This window comes from Perognathus longimembris, chromosome 9 (assembly GCF_023159225.1).
Source record: "Perognathus longimembris pacificus isolate PPM17 chromosome 9, ASM2315922v1, whole genome shotgun sequence".
NCBI classification, from domain to species: domain Eukaryota; kingdom Metazoa; phylum Chordata; class Mammalia; order Rodentia; family Heteromyidae; genus Perognathus; species Perognathus longimembris.
In genome coordinates this window covers 66,504,965-66,523,202 of record NC_063169.1, presented here as the reverse complement: position 1 = coordinate 66,523,202, position 18,238 = coordinate 66,504,965, and the positions used below count along the sequence as shown (strand labels likewise).

The window sequence follows — 18,238 nt, the reverse complement described above, 5'->3', positions numbered from 1 at the left end:
TATGTTTAGTAATCATTAAAAAATAATTCTGGTATAAACTATAAATATCAATTCCGTTTGGAATTTTACAGCACAGAGACAAAGACGAGCTGGTTCTTTTTCATGCAGGTCAAACACACATCTTTCCAATTTTTTAATGACTTCTATGTGTGAAAGGAAATGCATTTATGCCTACAACATTGAAAGCTTATATAATTCTCAAATACCACTAGGGAATAAACAAGAATTTAATTTTTTTCAATAATTTATGATGGAAAGCTGGGGGGGGGAGTGCACACCAATTAGAAATGCCCACCGTGGTGGGCATGAGGGGGACACTGGGTGCACAGACCCCCGTGGCTCTGGAGATCCTGAACCTCCCCTCCCCAGGCCCCAGGAGTCTCCACCAGGGACCCGGGACCGCCGGCACACACGGCTCCCCGAGGCATCCATCCATGTTCCATGTGAATCCAATTTCCTTGCATTACCTCACCCCAGGTCAGGGATGAATGGCTGTCAAATTCCCAGTGGAATAAAAAGAAAAACCCTTTCTTCCTGAGGCAGCAAGTTTCAATACACAGAGCACACGGCTAATCTACATATGTGAAGGTCATGGCACTTCAGTCAGAGAGGTTAAGAATGGAACAGCTCACGTAAGGAGTTGTCTTAAACATCTTGGCATGATGCCCAACAAGTGCAATTGTTGAGAAGCAATAGATAGCTTCTGGCAGTGGCAAGGGGAAAAATATTTTGATCACGTGATCTACACACTTACCTAGTTTATTTCACATGTGAAGCTTTGAGTCTCTCAAATACACTATCTATGCAAAACAAATTCAGACTTCAGCTTTGCTAGTTTAGCTGGGCTAGGACTCTTTCCACTTCTTAAATGGCACTCACACAGAATTTCAACATGCATTGAGAAGAAAACCTCAACATCCTGACAGGCAACTTCTTCACATCACTTTCTCAATGAAAAATAAAAATACTTTTAAGACCAGAGAAGAGCATTTAGACTGGAAAGACATGTTCCTGTAAGCTGTCCCAACACGGTGTCTTAAGTAAAATTCCTCTTCTCCAGGTCCCTATTCCTCTCCCCTCCTCACTAACACTACAGTCACCAAGGAAACCATAGGAGCTTAGCACACAATGACAGACAGGACACAAACTGGTTTTGCCTCCCGTCTTCACTAAACAATCACAAGAGAAGCATGCACTAGTGTTTGACAGAGCTCAGTCTAACAAGTCTCACAACAGAGCAAGGCGGGCACATTCCTGACACACAGGATGGACTGGAGGTGAAAGGGGAGAAACTCAGGTGTTGTAAGCAAGTCTGCGCCTGTCCTCAGCACGGCAACTTCCCACGCATTTCAGCCAGGAGAAAAAAAAAAAATGAGAAGGAGCTAGTGCTAAGGGGGAGGGGAGACTAGCAAAATCCTAAGTGTGACTATTATTGTAACCTAACTAACACAATCAAAAACAAAAGATCCTACTGGGAAGTTGTCTGCCTACCAATAACTTCCCTAACTCAAAATTTAGACTGCCATAAAACCAGAGCTGCTCAATCCATATTTCCAATTAAGTGGAGTAATAATATAAACATATACCACAAACTATCTTATTTGATTAAATTAATCACTGATATTTACTTACTCAGTAATCTAAGGACATTCCTCTATGAACAAAATGCCTAACAACCTACAAATAGCCTCTGGATATCTATTTATCCTGCACTGAGGTTGCTAAGTATGTTATGGTATTGAAATTGAATTCCTCAAGCTGAAGAATAATTTTTATTTACCAATTTAAAAATATAACCAAAGCAGGAAAGTTAGAGCAAATGTTCTCAACTGCTCAATAACTTACTTTTGGTAAATACTGAGCAAAAAAAAAAAACAAAAAAACAAAAAAAAAAACCCATGGTGATCTGGATTGGAAACAAGCTTCAAGTATTAACCTATTTGTTATTTGAAAGGAAAGACTAATAAGGTGTTACAATTAAGAGAGATCCACGGGCTGGGGATATAGCCTAGTGGCAAGAGTGCCTGCCTCGGATACACGAGGCCCTAGGTTCGATTCCCCAGCACCACATATACAGAAAAACGGCCAGAAGCGGCGCTGTGGCTCAAGTGGCAGAGTGCTAGCCTTGAGCAGGAAGAAGCCAGGGACAGTGCTCAGGCCCTGAGTCCAAGGCCCAGGACTGGCCAAAAAAAAAAAAAAAAAAAAAGAGAGAGAGAGATCCACATCTAAAACCTTATCCATGAGGAAATACAATTCCTAGTCACTCATTAAAATACTTCTCACACTGAGTATGGTGATGCACATCTGTAATCCCAGATACTCAGGAGGCAGAGGTAAAAAGATTAGCCTAGACGCACAAAAAAAGAACAACTCATTAACCTGAAACTGCCCCCATCGGACAGGTTCCAGCCTAGCCCAGGAAAAGTTAGCACAAGATCCTGCTAGATCATAAAGGTAGAGGTGTGACTCAAGTAGTGGAGCACTAGCCAGACCCAGGTTTCAATCTGCGATACAGGCAGATGATAAGATAAAACAGATAGATGATAGGTACCCAGATGGACAGACAGACTGATAGGACAGATAGAACTGATACATATAACATTCCTTTTGTGGTCAGGAAGTTTACAAAACCTTACAGTCTATTCACATAATTTGTTTTTGTCAGTCCTGGGGCTAGAAACCTGGCCTGAGCTTTTTTTGCTCAAGGCTAGCACTCCACCACTTTGAGCTTCGGCTCCCCCTCCGATTTTCTGGTGGTCAATTGGAGATGAAGAGTTGCAAGGACATTCCTGCCCAGACTAGTATCAATCTGGCACTCTCAAACCTCAGCTTTCTGGGTAGCTAGGGTTACAGGTGTGAGTCACAGCACCCAGCTATAAGAATTCCTACCCTTTCTTTTAAGAATAAGGGAAGTAGGAGGCTCAGACACTTGAAGTGATTTGCCTGAGGTCACACAGCTTGGTAAAGAACAATCTTCTTTCCAGGGTTCTCTGCTGTGCTCACTTTTAGATCCTGTCCTAGCGGCTACTTCCATCTCCAGTCTCTGGTGCTGGGATTAGCTTCAGCTCATCAGCCAAGCTTAGCTTATCCACAGGCACTTCCTGATCTAACTCCTCCCCTAAGTCTAGCTTTTGCAAAGTACCCCTCTGAACAACCTCTCACGTACTGCATGGTGTAAAATGCTTACTTGTCCACAACCAAGCCCCAGTCACCAAGGAATCTCCTTATCCAACAGGGTCAACACAAGCTGTCCCTGTGGCTCATGAGCATGGCCTGGTCTTGCTAGGAGGGCAAAGCTCGAGTTCCCAAGCCTGGATTCAAGGCTGCTCAGTAAGGTGAAGTCATGTGACCTAAATGTTAAATACTTCCTATTAAGGACCCTGTGATGTCATGTCTCTAGCAGAAAAAAACAAAAAAGAAAAAAAACAACCAAATGACTGATTCCCAAAACAAAATCCAAATGGGGGTCAATATCACAACACCCAAGAACAATCTCTGAGTCATACATCTTGGCCTTCCAGAATAATCAAACAATGATTCTTTGCAACAGGTACTGGAAATAAGTATCACAACCATAATGAAACGTTCATTTTGATAATATTACCAACTAGTCTTCACACAATCTTGTTTGTGTGTGTGCTGAACTCAGGATTGGGTACTCTTAGTTTTGCTCAAAGCTCTACCTCTTACACCAGAGCCTCACTTCCAGCTTTTTGGTTGTTAATTGGAAATTAAAGAGTCTCACAGATTTTCCTGCTGCTCAGATTATACGCCAGCTATGATTATAGGCATGAGCTACAAGGTCCTCATATGTTTTTAGATGATGCACTTTGAGGGACATAAACCTTTCAAGTAAGAACAGAAGAGTAACATTCACTTTCATTTGTACTATGTCAAACATCAGGAGATAATGATAATTCACCAAGGAAAATAATGGTTCATAGACTATGTTTACTTTTTGTATATTAAGCACCAAATGGTGATCATTATTTGTTTGTAATAGAATTAAATTTTGTCCAATAGTTTATTTTTCTCAGCGCACACACACACACACACACACACACACACACACACACACACACACAAAATCCACACAAACTATTCTTCTCTATCTATTGAGGCAGGCCCTAGGCATTTTCAGATCTGAAGATTTGACATTCTGTTTTGACATCTAAGAAAAGCCCTAAACTCTAATCAAATCTGAATAATCCTATTCAGAGAAGTAGAACAGACACAAAACAAGCCACTAAGCTAATAAAAACAACAACAACAACAACAACCAACTCCAACATCCCAAAACTCCCAGACTCTTGCTTTTTAAATTTTAAAAATTTTGCTCAAAATTTTCCTTAAAAGCCAGTCACATGAAGCTGTGGCTCCAGTTGTAGAGCAGTTGTAGAGGAGTAGCCTTGAGTAAAAAGCTCAGGGACTACGCCCAGGCCCTGAGTTCAAGCCATAGGGCTAGCACCAAAAAGAAAAAAAAAAATAGCCAGTCACTTTTACAGGTGGTAATGTGAAAAAAATCTAACAATGATTCTTAGCCAGAAGAAGGCATTTACCAATTATTATTAAGGATGGAAAACTGAATGGGATAGCAGTTTGGGTCTAATGAGCCCACAGCAGCACTATGGGTAACCAATACCAAGAGTCTTAATCGATACCAAACTACTGGAATGCACAAAATGTAAGCATTAATGCGTCTCAGTTTATATTCACTGAACATGTCTGGGATTTAACGCAGTTTAATAACCTGTGCAGCAGTGCATGGCTGATTAGTCACTACCTGTTTAAAAATTCAAAGCAACACAGAATTTTGGAGCTGGGGCAGAAAGGGTGCAGGGAGACTGGAGGCAAAGGCTTGTCCTCAACCACACCCTCAAGTAGAGCAGGATTAGGCAGAAAACCAGAAACCCAGCCCAGGTGTGGGAAAGCAAGTGGGCAAAGAGGAGGGGCGGGGCCACTAGAGACACCACAGGATTTACCTAGGCTACTCTGAAGATTCGTCAACAATATGCCTAGCAGACAAAGAAACTGAGATCCTACCCAATGGCAGAGAGAATGGCTCATCAAGACCACAGACAAACCAAGGTCTGAGGGACCCACCCCCAGCCATGATCGTCCTATCACATTAGGCGTAATACAGCATTCTCTTATGAACCCTCATAATTACAGAAAGACACTATTACACAAAAAATATGCCAGTTTCCTGAAATATGTCTGTGCACTCTGAAACATAAGGACTCAGCATTCCTGATGCACTTGTCCATTTCCAAGGGCACCAATAATTCACTGGATAAAGTAAATTTAAAAAATAAAGTGAGCTTAGAAAAAATCTAAACAATTACGAGGAGCTTATAACCTTGTTATATAGTCCAAGAATCCCAAAACCTGGTTCTTCAAATTTCAAAACTCTATCAATATTAGCATTGCCAATCATTTCAAAGTCAGGCTGGTGAGCCGTCAGCAGGAGGGCCTGCTGAGAATTCCCTAACTGCCTCCACTCATTTCAGGACCCAGAGCAATAGCTTCGTTTACTCCTCAGCCAGCATACATTATCCACAGTTACCAAAAATACCCTGCAAGCGAAGGATCTTCCTAAATCTGAACAGACTGTTGAACTTTTTTCCAAGAGTCTATGTGATATAGAAAACTGAGAAAAAGAAAAAGGACCATTCTATATAAATTTCAAAATGACTATATTTTCCCTTTTTAGTTATTATTCTCTGTAATGGAGCTACAGTTGACTCTGGCACAAACCCAGCAACTGGTAGAAATGGAAGAGTCATAGATAGAATCAGCTGGTGTTATCACATCAACCTACAATTACTCATGTTGACAAAATCCACTCCTCCACCCCAAAACATTGAGCCACTAGCCCAGTGACCACATAATCGCCATTCCCACTCCACTCCATTTAAATAAGCCGCTCTAAATCCACATCTCATTTAAATAAGCAAGTTCTAAATCCATGTTCTGAGTACAACTAGAGCAAGCTTTGTAAGCGTCACAGGGTCTGCTCTACCAGCACGCAGCAGGGACACAAAGCCCACCTCCAGCCGACCTCTGGTTCGGGGCTCCTTAAGAAAACAGGTGCACAGCAGGGCACTGGGGGCTCGTGCATATAATCCTAGCTACTCAGGAGACTGAGATCTGAGGATCATGGGTCAAAGCTACCGGCAGGAAAAGTTCTGAGACTCTCATCTCCAATAAACTACTCGGAAAACGTCGGAAGTGGGGCTGTGGCTCAAGTGGTAGAGTGCTTGCCTTGAGCAAAAAGAAGCTCAGAGACAGAGAGCCCAGGCGCTGAGTTCAAGCCCCAGGACCAGCAAAAAAAAAAAAAAAGTAGAACTTTTTTAAAAGCCTGTTCACAAGAAAGAGTAGAAGTATCCCTTTTGCATTAATTAAAAGATGACTCACCTTAATTTACTAATTTCCCACACAAAGAGCACTACAATTCTTCAGAGGACTGACATCAACACCAGGGGCACTGAACAACATCACTGGGTCTGCTTGTTTGCTCTGGGTTAGGGGAGCAAGATGTGGAAACACTTAAAACACAGGAAGAATGGAAAAAAATTATTACTGCAAATGATCTCCACTAACACAAAGATAGACAATGCTTCCTTTAAGCCAGCATGGTGGTACGTGCCTATAATCTCTGCTGAATCAGGAGGATCTTGAGTCTGAAGTCAGCTTGGCAGATAGGGAGACCTGATCTCAGTAACAAAGTACAAATAAAAGGGTAGCACACGTGGCCCAAAAGGTAGAGAGCTTGCCTACCAAGCTGAGGCCCCGGTATCTAATCCCTGTACTGAGGAGGAAAACTGAAAATGTTTTAAAAGAGAGAAAAAAATGAAGAACTGAAAGCTACGGGCTGGTGGCTCAAACCTGTAACTCTTGCTACTCAGGAGGCTGAGATCTGAGGATTGCAGTTCGAAACTAGTCTAGGCAGGAAAGTCTGTGTTACTCTGATTTCTAACCAATCACCAAAAAGCCCAAAGTGAAGCTGTGGCTCCAATGAGCTGAGCATTAGCCTTGAGCAAAAAACTCTGTGCCCAGGCTCTGAGTTCAAGCCCCAGGACAAACACAAAACAAAAATGCAGACATAAGAGTACGAAAAGGGAGAAGTAATCTTGATAAGAATTTATTTTCATAACCTATACCACAACAAAATGTTCTGATTCCTCTCAGGCAAAGACCTCCAAACTTTTAACTTGAAAAGCTATGTTCAAACTTTTTGTTCAAGGCCTCAAGTTTGCTAAGGAGGGAGTACTCTACCCTTAAACCACAACACCAGTACTGCTTTTAAACTTTTCGTGACACTTCCAGCTATGAAACTAACATGTACATTTCCAAAAGGACCAAATCTATGATGATTATCCCAAAGTTAGAATAGGAAGTAAAAGACCAATAAAAAATACATACATCATTAGCATTCCAATGAAACTTCTGTGAAGAATATACTAGTAAACATTGAAATGGAAAGAATAGTGATAAAACCCAGATTACTTACAAGTAAAAGCCAGCAATTTCCATTTGTCATGAGGAAAAGGAAGAGAAATATTTTTATTATTTCTGTGCATGAAGATGAGAAGTTCTGGAATAGATGGTGATAGTTGCAGGGCATTATAGACTGTGTGCCTAGGAAGGATTTCAATGGTGAATGCTGCTATGGATACAAGAAAATACACATATACACACATTTTGGGGCTTGGAATGTGGCTTAGCAGTAGAGTGCTTGCCTCACATGCACAAAGCCAAGTTCGATTCCTCAGCAGCACATAAACAGAAAAAGCCGGAAGTGGCGCTGTGGCTCAAGAGGTAAAGTGCTAGCCTTGAGCAAAAGGAAGCCAGGGACAGTGCTCAGGCCCTGAGTCCAAGCTCCAGGACTGGCAAAAAAAAAAAGAATATATATATATATATGTATTGTATATATATCTTAAACACACATTATTTTTTAAAAGGGTACGGTACTTTCATCCAGGATTTTCTTCTAGATTTCATCAAATGTAGCTTCTTTTCCAAAGTTTCTTATTAAGGAATAACATCAAGATTCATCTTTGGTCTAAGCCCAGACAGGACACCTCAATGCATGCCCACCCTCCAGAAGATGCACCGCGGAGGCCAGGCTAAGCCAATCCCACAGCACTGCTCTGCTCTGACAGATCTAGTCCAGATTCTGCTGCCCTCTACCTGATTCTGACACTGGAAGCAAGTCCCTCCCCATCTATGCTGAAGACTGTTAACACTTTGGTCTCTTTGCTGGCAATAAAATAAACATCATCCAAGAAACAAATTAATTTCATCATTAACTCATCTGTCAAACTCAGTAGCTTTCTAATGCTCTTGGCACCGATCCATACAGAAGTAGATCCTATTCAAAGAAGTAAATCTCAGGCCACAGTTTTCTTAGAATTATTCCAAGTCAAAAACTTTGAAAGTAAGGTATGTTCAATGAAAACTGTGGAAACACATATTGTTCTCTGGTCAATTCACTCATTCAATGTGAATTGTTAAATTAAAACTGTGGTACATGTGTATCAATAGTATAATTTATTCAGATGTTAGCCTCAGGTTCATTGAGGACATACTTAGGGACAGTGAAACACTTATCACTTACTGAGAAGAAAATGATAACTAAATCAACTAAATCATTTTCATCAAATATTAAGAGAAAAAAATCACTGAAGTATACAAAGTATTTAGTTCAGAATTCAATCACCCAATTAAATCAAAGAAAGCCACTTCGTTTTATGCAAACAGCCTTCTAGCTAGAAAGCCAACACTCTGTAACATTCTACATCTATGGTATAGAAACACATTCTTGGCAAATCCCAGTCTTGCTGGTGCTCCTCCCCCCACTCCACAGGAACTGGGGCTCTGGATTCCTCAGCACAGAGCCGACAGCAAGTGTACATACACGCAGGCCCGCGGCTTTCCCTGCCCACTGAGAATCACAGAAACAGCCAGTGCCAAAGAAGACACAGCTAAAACGGCACACAGCTGAAAACAACCCACTCCAAAAAGGCCTAAAAGGTAGACACAGCCCCTTAATAAATACAAACAGCATGGTAAAATGTCATGAAAACTCTTATAACATCCATCCATTTTGAGAACCTAAATATCGAAATGATGGGTCTGAGCTTTATTAATACTCGTTTTCAGCCTCCATAAAATCATTTAACACACTGCAGTTTATCAAACATAACTATCAGCTCCAAATTCACAAATCTACATATATCCCGGAGCGACATGAATGAATGTGAATCTTTTTTCCCTAAGAAGTGGCTAATTGCACAGAAATCTAGAACATGGGCAGTGTCAGCCAGGGAGGAGTACTGAGAAACGCCTGGAGACCCAGCGCTGGCCAAAGCCACAGCCTCCTCTGACGCTACATCCAGACCCGCGCACTTCCAAGGGCATGCAGAAACGATGACGAAAAGGGACCCCTAATAAACCTGACATGAACACACACACACCACCTCCCAGGACAGGGCAGGGTTAAATAAATGAACAGTCTTCTCAGCATGCCAGGAAGTTGGTAGATAGCCTAGGAAGTGCTCCTATTACATTGGAAGTCATCTTTATTCATATACTGGGGCCCAAATTATGAAGGAATGAAACCCACTAATGAGAAATAGCACTAAGAATTCAAACCCCAACTATACTTGCTTTCTACAAAACATGTCTGTGTCTAATAAAGCTATCAAAGGTGCTTGTATTAAATCATTCCGCACGGTCTGAAATCTCAATTCCAGTAAAGGAACAGAATAACTAGAGGTTAAATACATTAGTATACATGTCCAAATGTGAGCTGGATTTTGCTATCCAAAACACACTTCTGATACAATACAATGCTAAGGAAAAAAAATAGAGTAGGTACGAAAGGTCTGGCCAAAAAATGTATTCTTAAATATAGAATGGAGGGAAAAGAAGCAGGCAAAATTAAGGGTTAAAGTTTCCCACTATGAACTCAAACTAAGAACATGTTCCCTGGAATGCACTTATCGATTTAGCATTAATATAAGCATAAATTTCATGACTGCTGTCTTAAAAGTGGTTACCACTACAAAAACAGAATATATACATATCAGAATTCAATAGCACAAAAATCAGGACTCCCAAATAAAAAGCAATTTTAAGCCATAAGTAATTTCATCCCATGTAAACAGAGAAACACAAAACTACAGACATTTTTCTTGAATATTCTTTTCTGTTGCTGTTTCTTAAATGAACAGACCTTTTCCTAAGAACCCTTTACCAAGCTCACCTAACTATCCAGCAACTACACACAACCTGGCAAATATATAAATGTATTCCACCAAAATGATTTTTCGGGATTTAGCCTATCAGATAACCTAGGAGGTTATGAGAGGAGAAAAGAGGAAGGAGTTGTAACCTGAAAGCACATTTTAAAGTAAGAAGGAAGGACTGTGTGGCTTACTTCTTTGTAAGCCAGCTAATGATTTCTCTTTTGATGGTAAATAACCTTTATAATACTGTATCATAAAACAAGGTGAAAAATAGCACGAATGGAAGTGAGTGCAAACGGGGTCATCACAGAGCTCGAGCACTCCTCAGTATGCCTACATACATACACTACACTTTCCAAATACTTATCTCAAAAAAATCCAGTAGCAAAGTGAATCACAAAATAGCTTATTTCAATCTCTAAGACTTTTACCCCTTCAGTATGTGGATATTTTGTTCCCAACTACAAAATAAAAAGGCCCCCAACATTTCCTAAAAATCAAAACTGAAACTAAATGTATTAAAAGCCAATTTTTTTTTCATTCTTCAACAACATGACTTAGTATTTTATGACCTACAATCAGGTAGTCATTTTTGCATTTTGAACTTTCTAGTATAGTTATCATGGCAATAACTAAACAATACTGGCCTTCCGAAAAAGAAAAGAAAATATAAAAAAGACACATTCCACATGCTATCCGTAGGGTACCTATGAGAAATGGTGAATTGAGGTCACATGCCTGTCCTTTTTTCCCCTCAAAGATAAAAAGGCTATTCCCAGGGGCTACACTGAGGACATAATGGCTTCACTTTCATTCCAAAAAAAACCAAAATACTTAAACTGATTGGTACCATTAAGAAATAATACTCTAAAGTAATGTGGCCTACATCTCTGCCTCTAACTTCATTTGTTTACTGTTTACAATTATGAGGATTTTAAACTGCCCCTTTAAAAGCAAGCTGACAAAGCAAATTTTTTAAAAAAATTTACACGGGCCTATTCACACCAGGCTTTCTCTTCAATATTTTTTTCTTGTAGGCATCAAAACAAAAATTAAAACCACAAGATTTCTATCAAAAATGGGGAAGCATTATCATCAGAGTAAAACTCCATTAATGGGAGATTTGAAACCAAGAGAATCCCAATAGCCAGCCTACGATTCATATGATAACTTGTTAAATTCAGGCCTTCACTCACACTCTCACAAGTCCTACCGCTAATACATGATGCTTATGTTTAAGAAAAACACGGTCCTACAATTAAACAACCATTGCTATTCCTATTTTGACAAGTCAGACTTCTTAAAGGCGCTCACGGCATTAAGGTATCTAGGAAAGAAAAATTATTTGGGAGCAGCACACCGGTACACAACTTGCCTGCAATACACTTTTCCTGATTCATTTTATAAGCAGTTCAAATCAGGCTCACATTAGCTAATCTAACAAAATCATCAAGGAGAAAAAAAATATTAGAATATTTCTGCATTCTGAGACCAGAAGCAAATACAAAATGACTTTTAGCATTTCACAGGGAAATGCACTATTTCTCTTGACAGGAAAGAAAAGAAAGATGTTTTCTCATTTTTGTGGATTTTAAGTTCTAACTAAAACTCCTCATCCACAAACATCTTAAAATGGCCACAATCCTTAAAACACAAATCACTGGAAATACATGGCTCTGTTCTGGTTATAAAGCTAATTAAACGTCACCAAAAGATACTGTTGCATTCCAGAGTCTTGACATCTAAAATTTCTGATTGCAGGTACAATCAAAAAAATTTTTTCACCACTGACTTCGTAAAGGACAGGCTTTCAATAAAAAAAAAAAAAAAAAGCTTTAGAAACCCACAATTCGGTTCCATCTGCGGTTTAATTACTTTTCAATGGTTGCATCTTCAGCCTACAATTAACAGTCCATGATATATAGGCAACGTTCATATCGTTAGGGCCCCGTCTTCAAAGACCTGGGTTGTTTTTTTTTGTGTTTTTTTTTTTGGTGAATGCCCCATAATGGACACCAGCATGATGTTTCTCCTGTACTTAATCCTCTTATTAATAACTGCGATCCATAACGATTTAAAGCCCTAAATAGTATTCAACCTCCCCATCTGCTTGTAATAGAGTTGGGGTTATTATTTGTGGCAGGAATTTTTTTTGGTGACTTGTACGGCTCAGCACTTCTATTTACATCAGCAGTGCTAAATGCCCAATGGTGAGAGGGGAGCCAATCAGATGGCAGATTAGATGTCAACTCGGAGGCAGCTGTCTGGAGACTATTACAGCCAGTTTACCTCCACAATTCAAATTCCAAACCTTGCAAAGGAGATCAAGTCAGGCTTTCAGGCTCAGCCCCACGAGCCGGGAAGCAGCCCCCGGGTGCAGGACGCTTCCCCACGGCGCTGGGAGGCCCGGGCGGCGGCGAAACCAAGGAAATGCAGATAAATACGATCCTTTCCGCGCCCCCCCACCCCCACCCCCACCAAATACAATAAATAAATAAAATTTAGAAAGAAAGAAAGAAAGATTCCCCTTTTCGACCGGGCTGCCCATCGCCCGGGATCCGGGGAAGTTGGATCGATGCGGCGCGCGCTCACCACCACCCCCCCCACACACACACACACACCTCGCCGCCCGCCCGCCCGCCCGCCCGCCCCGCCGCCCCGGCCCCGACACCCCGGGCCCCGCCGCCCGGCTGAAGGTGACTCCTTCCTTCCTTCCCCCGCCGCCCGCCCGGCCGCGGCCCGGGAACGGACTTCCCCGGCTATTCTTAGGAAGGCGGAGAGGCATGCCTGCGAGCGCGGGTGTCACCCCGGGACGCGGGACACGTCGGTCCCGCCCGCACCCGCGCGCTCTTCTCTCTCTCCCGGGACGGCCACGGCACCCCCCCCCCCCGCCGACTCCTCGCTTGTCACAAAGCTGCCCCGGGTCGTCCCCCCCCCCAACCCGCCCCGGCCTGTTACCTCAGGGGCTCGGAGCTGCGAACGGCGGCCCGCGGTGGAAGGAGAGAAAGTTCCTCCTCCTCCTCCTCCTCCCTCGCCGCCCGCCCCGGCTCGGCCCCGGCTCGGCCCCGGCTCGGCCCCCGGGCCCGGCCCAGCTTTTGCCGGAGTGGCTCCGGCCCGCCACACAGAACCCGCCCGGGGGTGGGGGTGGGGTGGGGGGTGGGGGAGGACCCCCCGAATCCAAAGCCCGCCGCCCCCACGAGGCTGCCCCGCGGGTGGGGCCCGGAGCACCTCGATCCCGTCCCGGGCCCCGGGACGCGCGGTGGCGGCGAGGGTGCGCGCGGGGGAGGGGGAGGCGGAGGGGGGGCCACCCCCTCACCACCACCACCCCCCCTCACCTCACCCCAAACACCCGGCCCGGCCGAGCCCTCGGGGCCGCCGGGACGGCGAAGGGGAGCGCCGGAGCCCGGCGGCGGCGGCGGCGGCCGGTGAGGAGGCCGCCGCGCGGAAAGGGCACCCCCCCCCCGGCGCCGCGCCCCCGCCGCCCCTCGCGAGCGGACCGGGGAAAAGTAACCGGGCGAAGAAAGAAAGTCGGGCTCGCGGCGCGCCAGGCCCGGGCGGAAGCAGGCCCGGCCGGCGCGGGGGTTACCTGGGATCGGCCCATGGTCGGTCCGGGGGTGCCGGGGCTCATCGCCGGGTGACTCCTTTGTTGCGCGGCCGCCCAGGCCGGGCTGGCGGCGGCGTACTGGGCGCCCAGGTCCTTGCCCAAGCCCAAGCCCGCGGCCGCCTGCTGGCCGCCCGCCGCCGCCCCCGCCGCCGCCGCTGCCGCCGCCGCCGCCGCCGCCGCCTGGGACTGGGGCTGCGACGGCGGCGGCGGCGGCGCGCTGGGGCTGCTGTAGTCCGGGTAGCTGGCGCCGTAGCTCCGCATCATGGGGCTGGGCGAGGTGAGCAGCTGGTTGAGGGTCGGGGTGGCCCCCGACGGGTGCTGGTTCTGCCCGGCGAAGCGCTGGAAGCCCCCCGCCGCCGCCGCCGCTGCCGCCGCCGCCGCGCCGGCGGCCGCCTTGCTGAGGCTCGCGGCCCCGCCGCCCCCGGGGCCCATCATCATGCCGCCGCCGCCGCCCTGCTGCCGGGGGGAGCTCAGCACCCCGTACCCCGAGGACGGGGCCCCATAGCCGCCGCCGCCGCCGCCGCCGCCTCCCGCTGCTGCCGCTGCTGCTGCCGCCGCCGCCGCCGCGGCCGCCGCCGCCGCCGCCACAGCTCCCGCTCCTGCTCCTCCTCCTCCTCCGCTGCCTCCTCCTCCTCCTCCTCCTCCTCCTCCTCCTCCGCTGCCTCCTCCTCCTCCGCCGCCGCCGCCGCCGCCGCCCGCGCCGGGCCGGCCGTAACCCGGATAATGGTTGTACTGGCTGCTGCCGGGGTACCCTTCGTGGGAGTTCTGCAGGGGGTCCATGCTGCCGGGGGTCCCGGCGGCGGCGGCGTGCATCAGCCCCATCCCGGGGCTTTGTTGTCCGCCATGTTGATCAAAGCAAGGCCCGGCGCGGCCGCCGGGGCCGCCGCTAGCAGGGGCAGCGCTGCCATAGTAATTATTAAACTCCGAGACGGCCGCCGGGCCGCCGCCGCCACCACCGCCACCGCCGCCGCCGCCACCGCCGCCCCCGGGCCCCGCCGCGACCGGCGGCGGCGGCGGCGGCTGCTGCGCGCCCAGGGCACCCAGGCCCGGGTGCTCGCCGTAGCGGCCGCCCGCCGGCTCCCCCATCTTGGGCGGCGCGTCGTCGTCCTCGTCGCCCGGCTTGCTCAGCGGAGGTTGGCCCGGGGGGTCGGCCGGGCCGCCCGCGGCACTGTCCTTGGCGGCGGCGCCTCCTCCTCCTCCTCCACCTCCTCCATGTGGCGGCGGCGGCGGCGGCTCCATGTCCGGGCCGGGCGGAGGCGCGCCGCCCAGGCTGTTGTTGTTGGAGATGGGGAGATGTTGCTGCTGTTGCTGCTGCTGCTGCTGCTGCTGCTGGAACTGGTTTAGCTGCTGCTGTAGTGCGTGGTGGTGGTGGTGGAGGTGGTGGGCATGGTGGTGGTGGGCATGGCGGGCATGGTGGCTGTGGTGGTGGCTGTGGTGGTGGTGGTGATGGGGCGGTGCGGCGGGGGCCTCGCCAACGGCTTTCAGCTTGTGGTTGGGGAGCAGCCCCGTCTCCATGGCCGAGCCGGGGCCCGCCGTGGAGGAAGAGGCCGCCGCCGCGGCGGCGGAGGAGGAGGAGGAGGCGGAGGACGGCGCGGCCGCGGCGGCGCTGCCGCCCTCCTTGAGAGCCGCCTCGGAGCCGCCGCTCTGGGCGCTCGCGCTGTGGGCCATGCTCAGGTCGTGACGGGGGTGCAGGGGGTGGGGGTGCACATTATTCAGGCCGCCGTCGCCGCCCCCCAGCATGGGTCCCGGAGCCGCGGCCGCCGCCGCCTCAGGGTCCCGGGCCCCGGGCGCCCGCCGCTCGCCGCTGCCCGCCCGCGCCCGGGCCCTCATCGTCACCGCCGCCGCCGCCGCTGCCCGCGCGGCCATGATCGGCGCGGCGTGGCGCGGCCCGGCGGGGGGAGACAATGCCCCGCCGCGGGCCGGGCGGCCCCTCCCGCGCGCATCCACGCGGCCCCGCCGGGAAGCGCCGACCCCCCCACCCCTCCTCCCCCGCGCGGGCCCGCCGAGCGCCGCCCGGGGCCGCCCGGCCCGCGCCTCGCGGGGAAAGTTTGCAGCCGGGTTTGGGGGAAACTTTTTCTCTTTCCCTCCCTAACCCGGATGTGGGCGCACACTCGACCGGCAGCGCCGGCCCGGCCCGGCACGGCGAGGGAAGGAGCCCGGCGAGCCCGAGCCGCCACCGCCGCTTCTCGCCGACCCCTCCTGCGCACTCGCAAAACGCGGACTGGACTCGGGCCCCGGGCGCCCCGCCGCCCGCCCGGCAGCGCAGCCTCGCCTCGGACCCCGGGACTCCCGGCCCCGGCCCGGCCGCCCAGGGCGCGCGCGGCGGCGGCGGTGGCGGCGGTGGCGCCGCGGCCCGAGGCTGCTCTTTCCCCTCGTGCCCCGGTCTCCTTGCCAACCGGCGATCGTGTGTTTGTTTTCACGTCTAAAAGGAGCAACACAAAGGTGGAAAACGAGCCTGACGAGCAGACAAAAGAGGGAGAAAGGCCGAGAAACAAAGTTGTCTCTTGGCCTGGGAGGCCGCTGGGGAGGGAGGGGGGGAGGCCCTGCGGAGGAAGACCGTGCAGCAGCACTCCCTCCCCGGCCTTATGTAATGCTTCCCGGGCTTGGCCTGGCCGCGGCCTGGCCGTTCCCACAACTTCTTCCCGCTGCACCACCACCACCACCCACCGGCTCGCCCGGAGCCCTGAGCGCCGCGCGCCCCACACGCACGCACGCGGCGGGCACAGGGCACGGGCCCCGGAGCAGCCGCTCCAGCCCCCGAGACGGCGCTGGCAGAACTTTCTTAGGCCCCTCGAGTTAGGTCTGAAGCCCCGTGGAGGTGTTCCGGGCGGGGTGTTCTTCTTCCAGCGCACTCCCGTGCAAACAAGTTTCCCAGGAACACACGGTGGGACGGCCAAGGCCTAGCTCAAGCCTGCGTAATTCTGCATGACGCCTTCCATCGGATCCCCAAGGCCGACGGGTGCAATTAGCCCTCCTGGTAGCTCATTTCCGAGTGGTAGGAAACAAAACCAAATAGACATTCTTAATAAATTTAAAGTCAACATGAGACACTCAAGTCCTCGAGCAAAACAACAACAACAACATACTGCTTTGTCACCCTCATGTTTCAGAGGTTGTTATTATTATGAATTTATCGCTTCGCGTATGTAATAGGGCAACACTCCTCACCTTACCCCGCTAACCCGTGGCTCAGTCGTCCCACGGTGGACTGAGCTACTGTTGACGAAAATCACTTGAAACCACAGGTCACACTGGCAGAAGTAAGACATTTGGCACCGTGTCCTTTAGCAAAAATCATTTTATTTTATTTTTTTTTAGCATTTCTTAAAACTAGTTGACTTCGACTGCAGTGGCGGTTTGCTAGGCCTAAGCTGAACGTGTTCAAGACGAAATGGAAAACTTCTGTTGTGCAGCAGCCCTGAGAGGTGGTGGCCCCGGGCACACTCAGGGTCACCAGGAATGTAGAAACAACAACCTGCAATTCTATGCAAACAACTGGAAAATGGTATGTCATCACGCGTGAGAATAACAGAAACACAAGAGGAACCTGTGCCAAATCACTCATTTAGTTTTTGTCAAGAGAATCCTACATCTTTGTTAGTGTGCCTTTTCCCTTGGATTTTCTCTGTATATCCAAACGCGTACTAATTAGATGCAGTACAGCACATAAGTTGGATTTTCAAAGTTTCTTCATGTACAAATATAAATATATGTTTTGTGTATGTGTCTATATCCATATATCCTAAAAATCAATTATGTATGCCTTGAGATATTTATAGCCAAACTAAATATGTACATAGAATCATAAAAGTACATTTGTTTTCAAATTGATGAAGTATATCAAAGTCAATTCAGACAAGTGTAGCCATACGTTGTGATTTGGTTTTCACAACTAATCCTAAAAGGGAAATTGAGTCACCAAGTTCAGTTCTGCTCCTTTCCTTAGAAAGATGTCCTCCATCTCACAAAATAATGAAACTTAAAACACGCGCACACACACCAAACAATATCGTGAGTGAGAAATTTTTTAATTCCATTGGCTTCAGCAAGTCAACCAGAAGATCTGAAGCAAGAGGCAATAAAAGTGAGGCCCTCGGCACAATGGAATCAGCCTGCTCGGAGAGGTAACACATGCCAGCGTCTCCTTCCCATGGCAGATGCCACACCCTGAAGCAGACAGAAGGCACTGCAGCCTGCTAGAGGAGCACAACAAAGCCAGCAGGACTTGGTTTTGTCTTTTAAGCCACAGAGGATGCTAACAGCCTTTTCAAAGGCATCTTTGCTAGAGATAGTCACCTCCTATGTATTCAACTTTTCCAACGCACCTTTTCAGGAAAACAAAGTAAAAAAAAAAAAATCACTTTAAAAGCCGGGGCTTATT

At 48.3% G+C, this 18,238-nt stretch overlaps 1 protein-coding gene and 1 long non-coding RNA gene across 6 annotated transcripts in view; one reads left to right on the top strand and one right to left on the bottom strand.

The window, feature by feature from the left end:
• Arid1b (AT-rich interaction domain 1B) overlaps positions 1-15,723 on the bottom strand; it is a 309,189-nt gene extending 293,466 nt beyond the window's left edge. For all 5 annotated transcript variants that reach the window (XM_048354354.1, XM_048354355.1, XM_048354357.1 and 2 more), the window contains exon 1: positions 13,840-15,723. In XM_048354354.1, the coding sequence (XP_048210311.1) occupies positions 13,840-15,723 (1,884 nt within the window). The remainder of the gene's footprint in view (positions 1-13,839) is intronic.
• On the top strand, positions 413-17,958 carry LOC125357435. Its single transcript, XR_007212153.1, has 3 exons — positions 413-1,320; positions 4,857-4,860; positions 17,947-17,958. It is a non-coding gene; the product is annotated as an uncharacterized LOC125357435 (long non-coding RNA).
• The last annotated feature ends 280 nt before the right edge of the window (positions 17,959-18,238 follow it).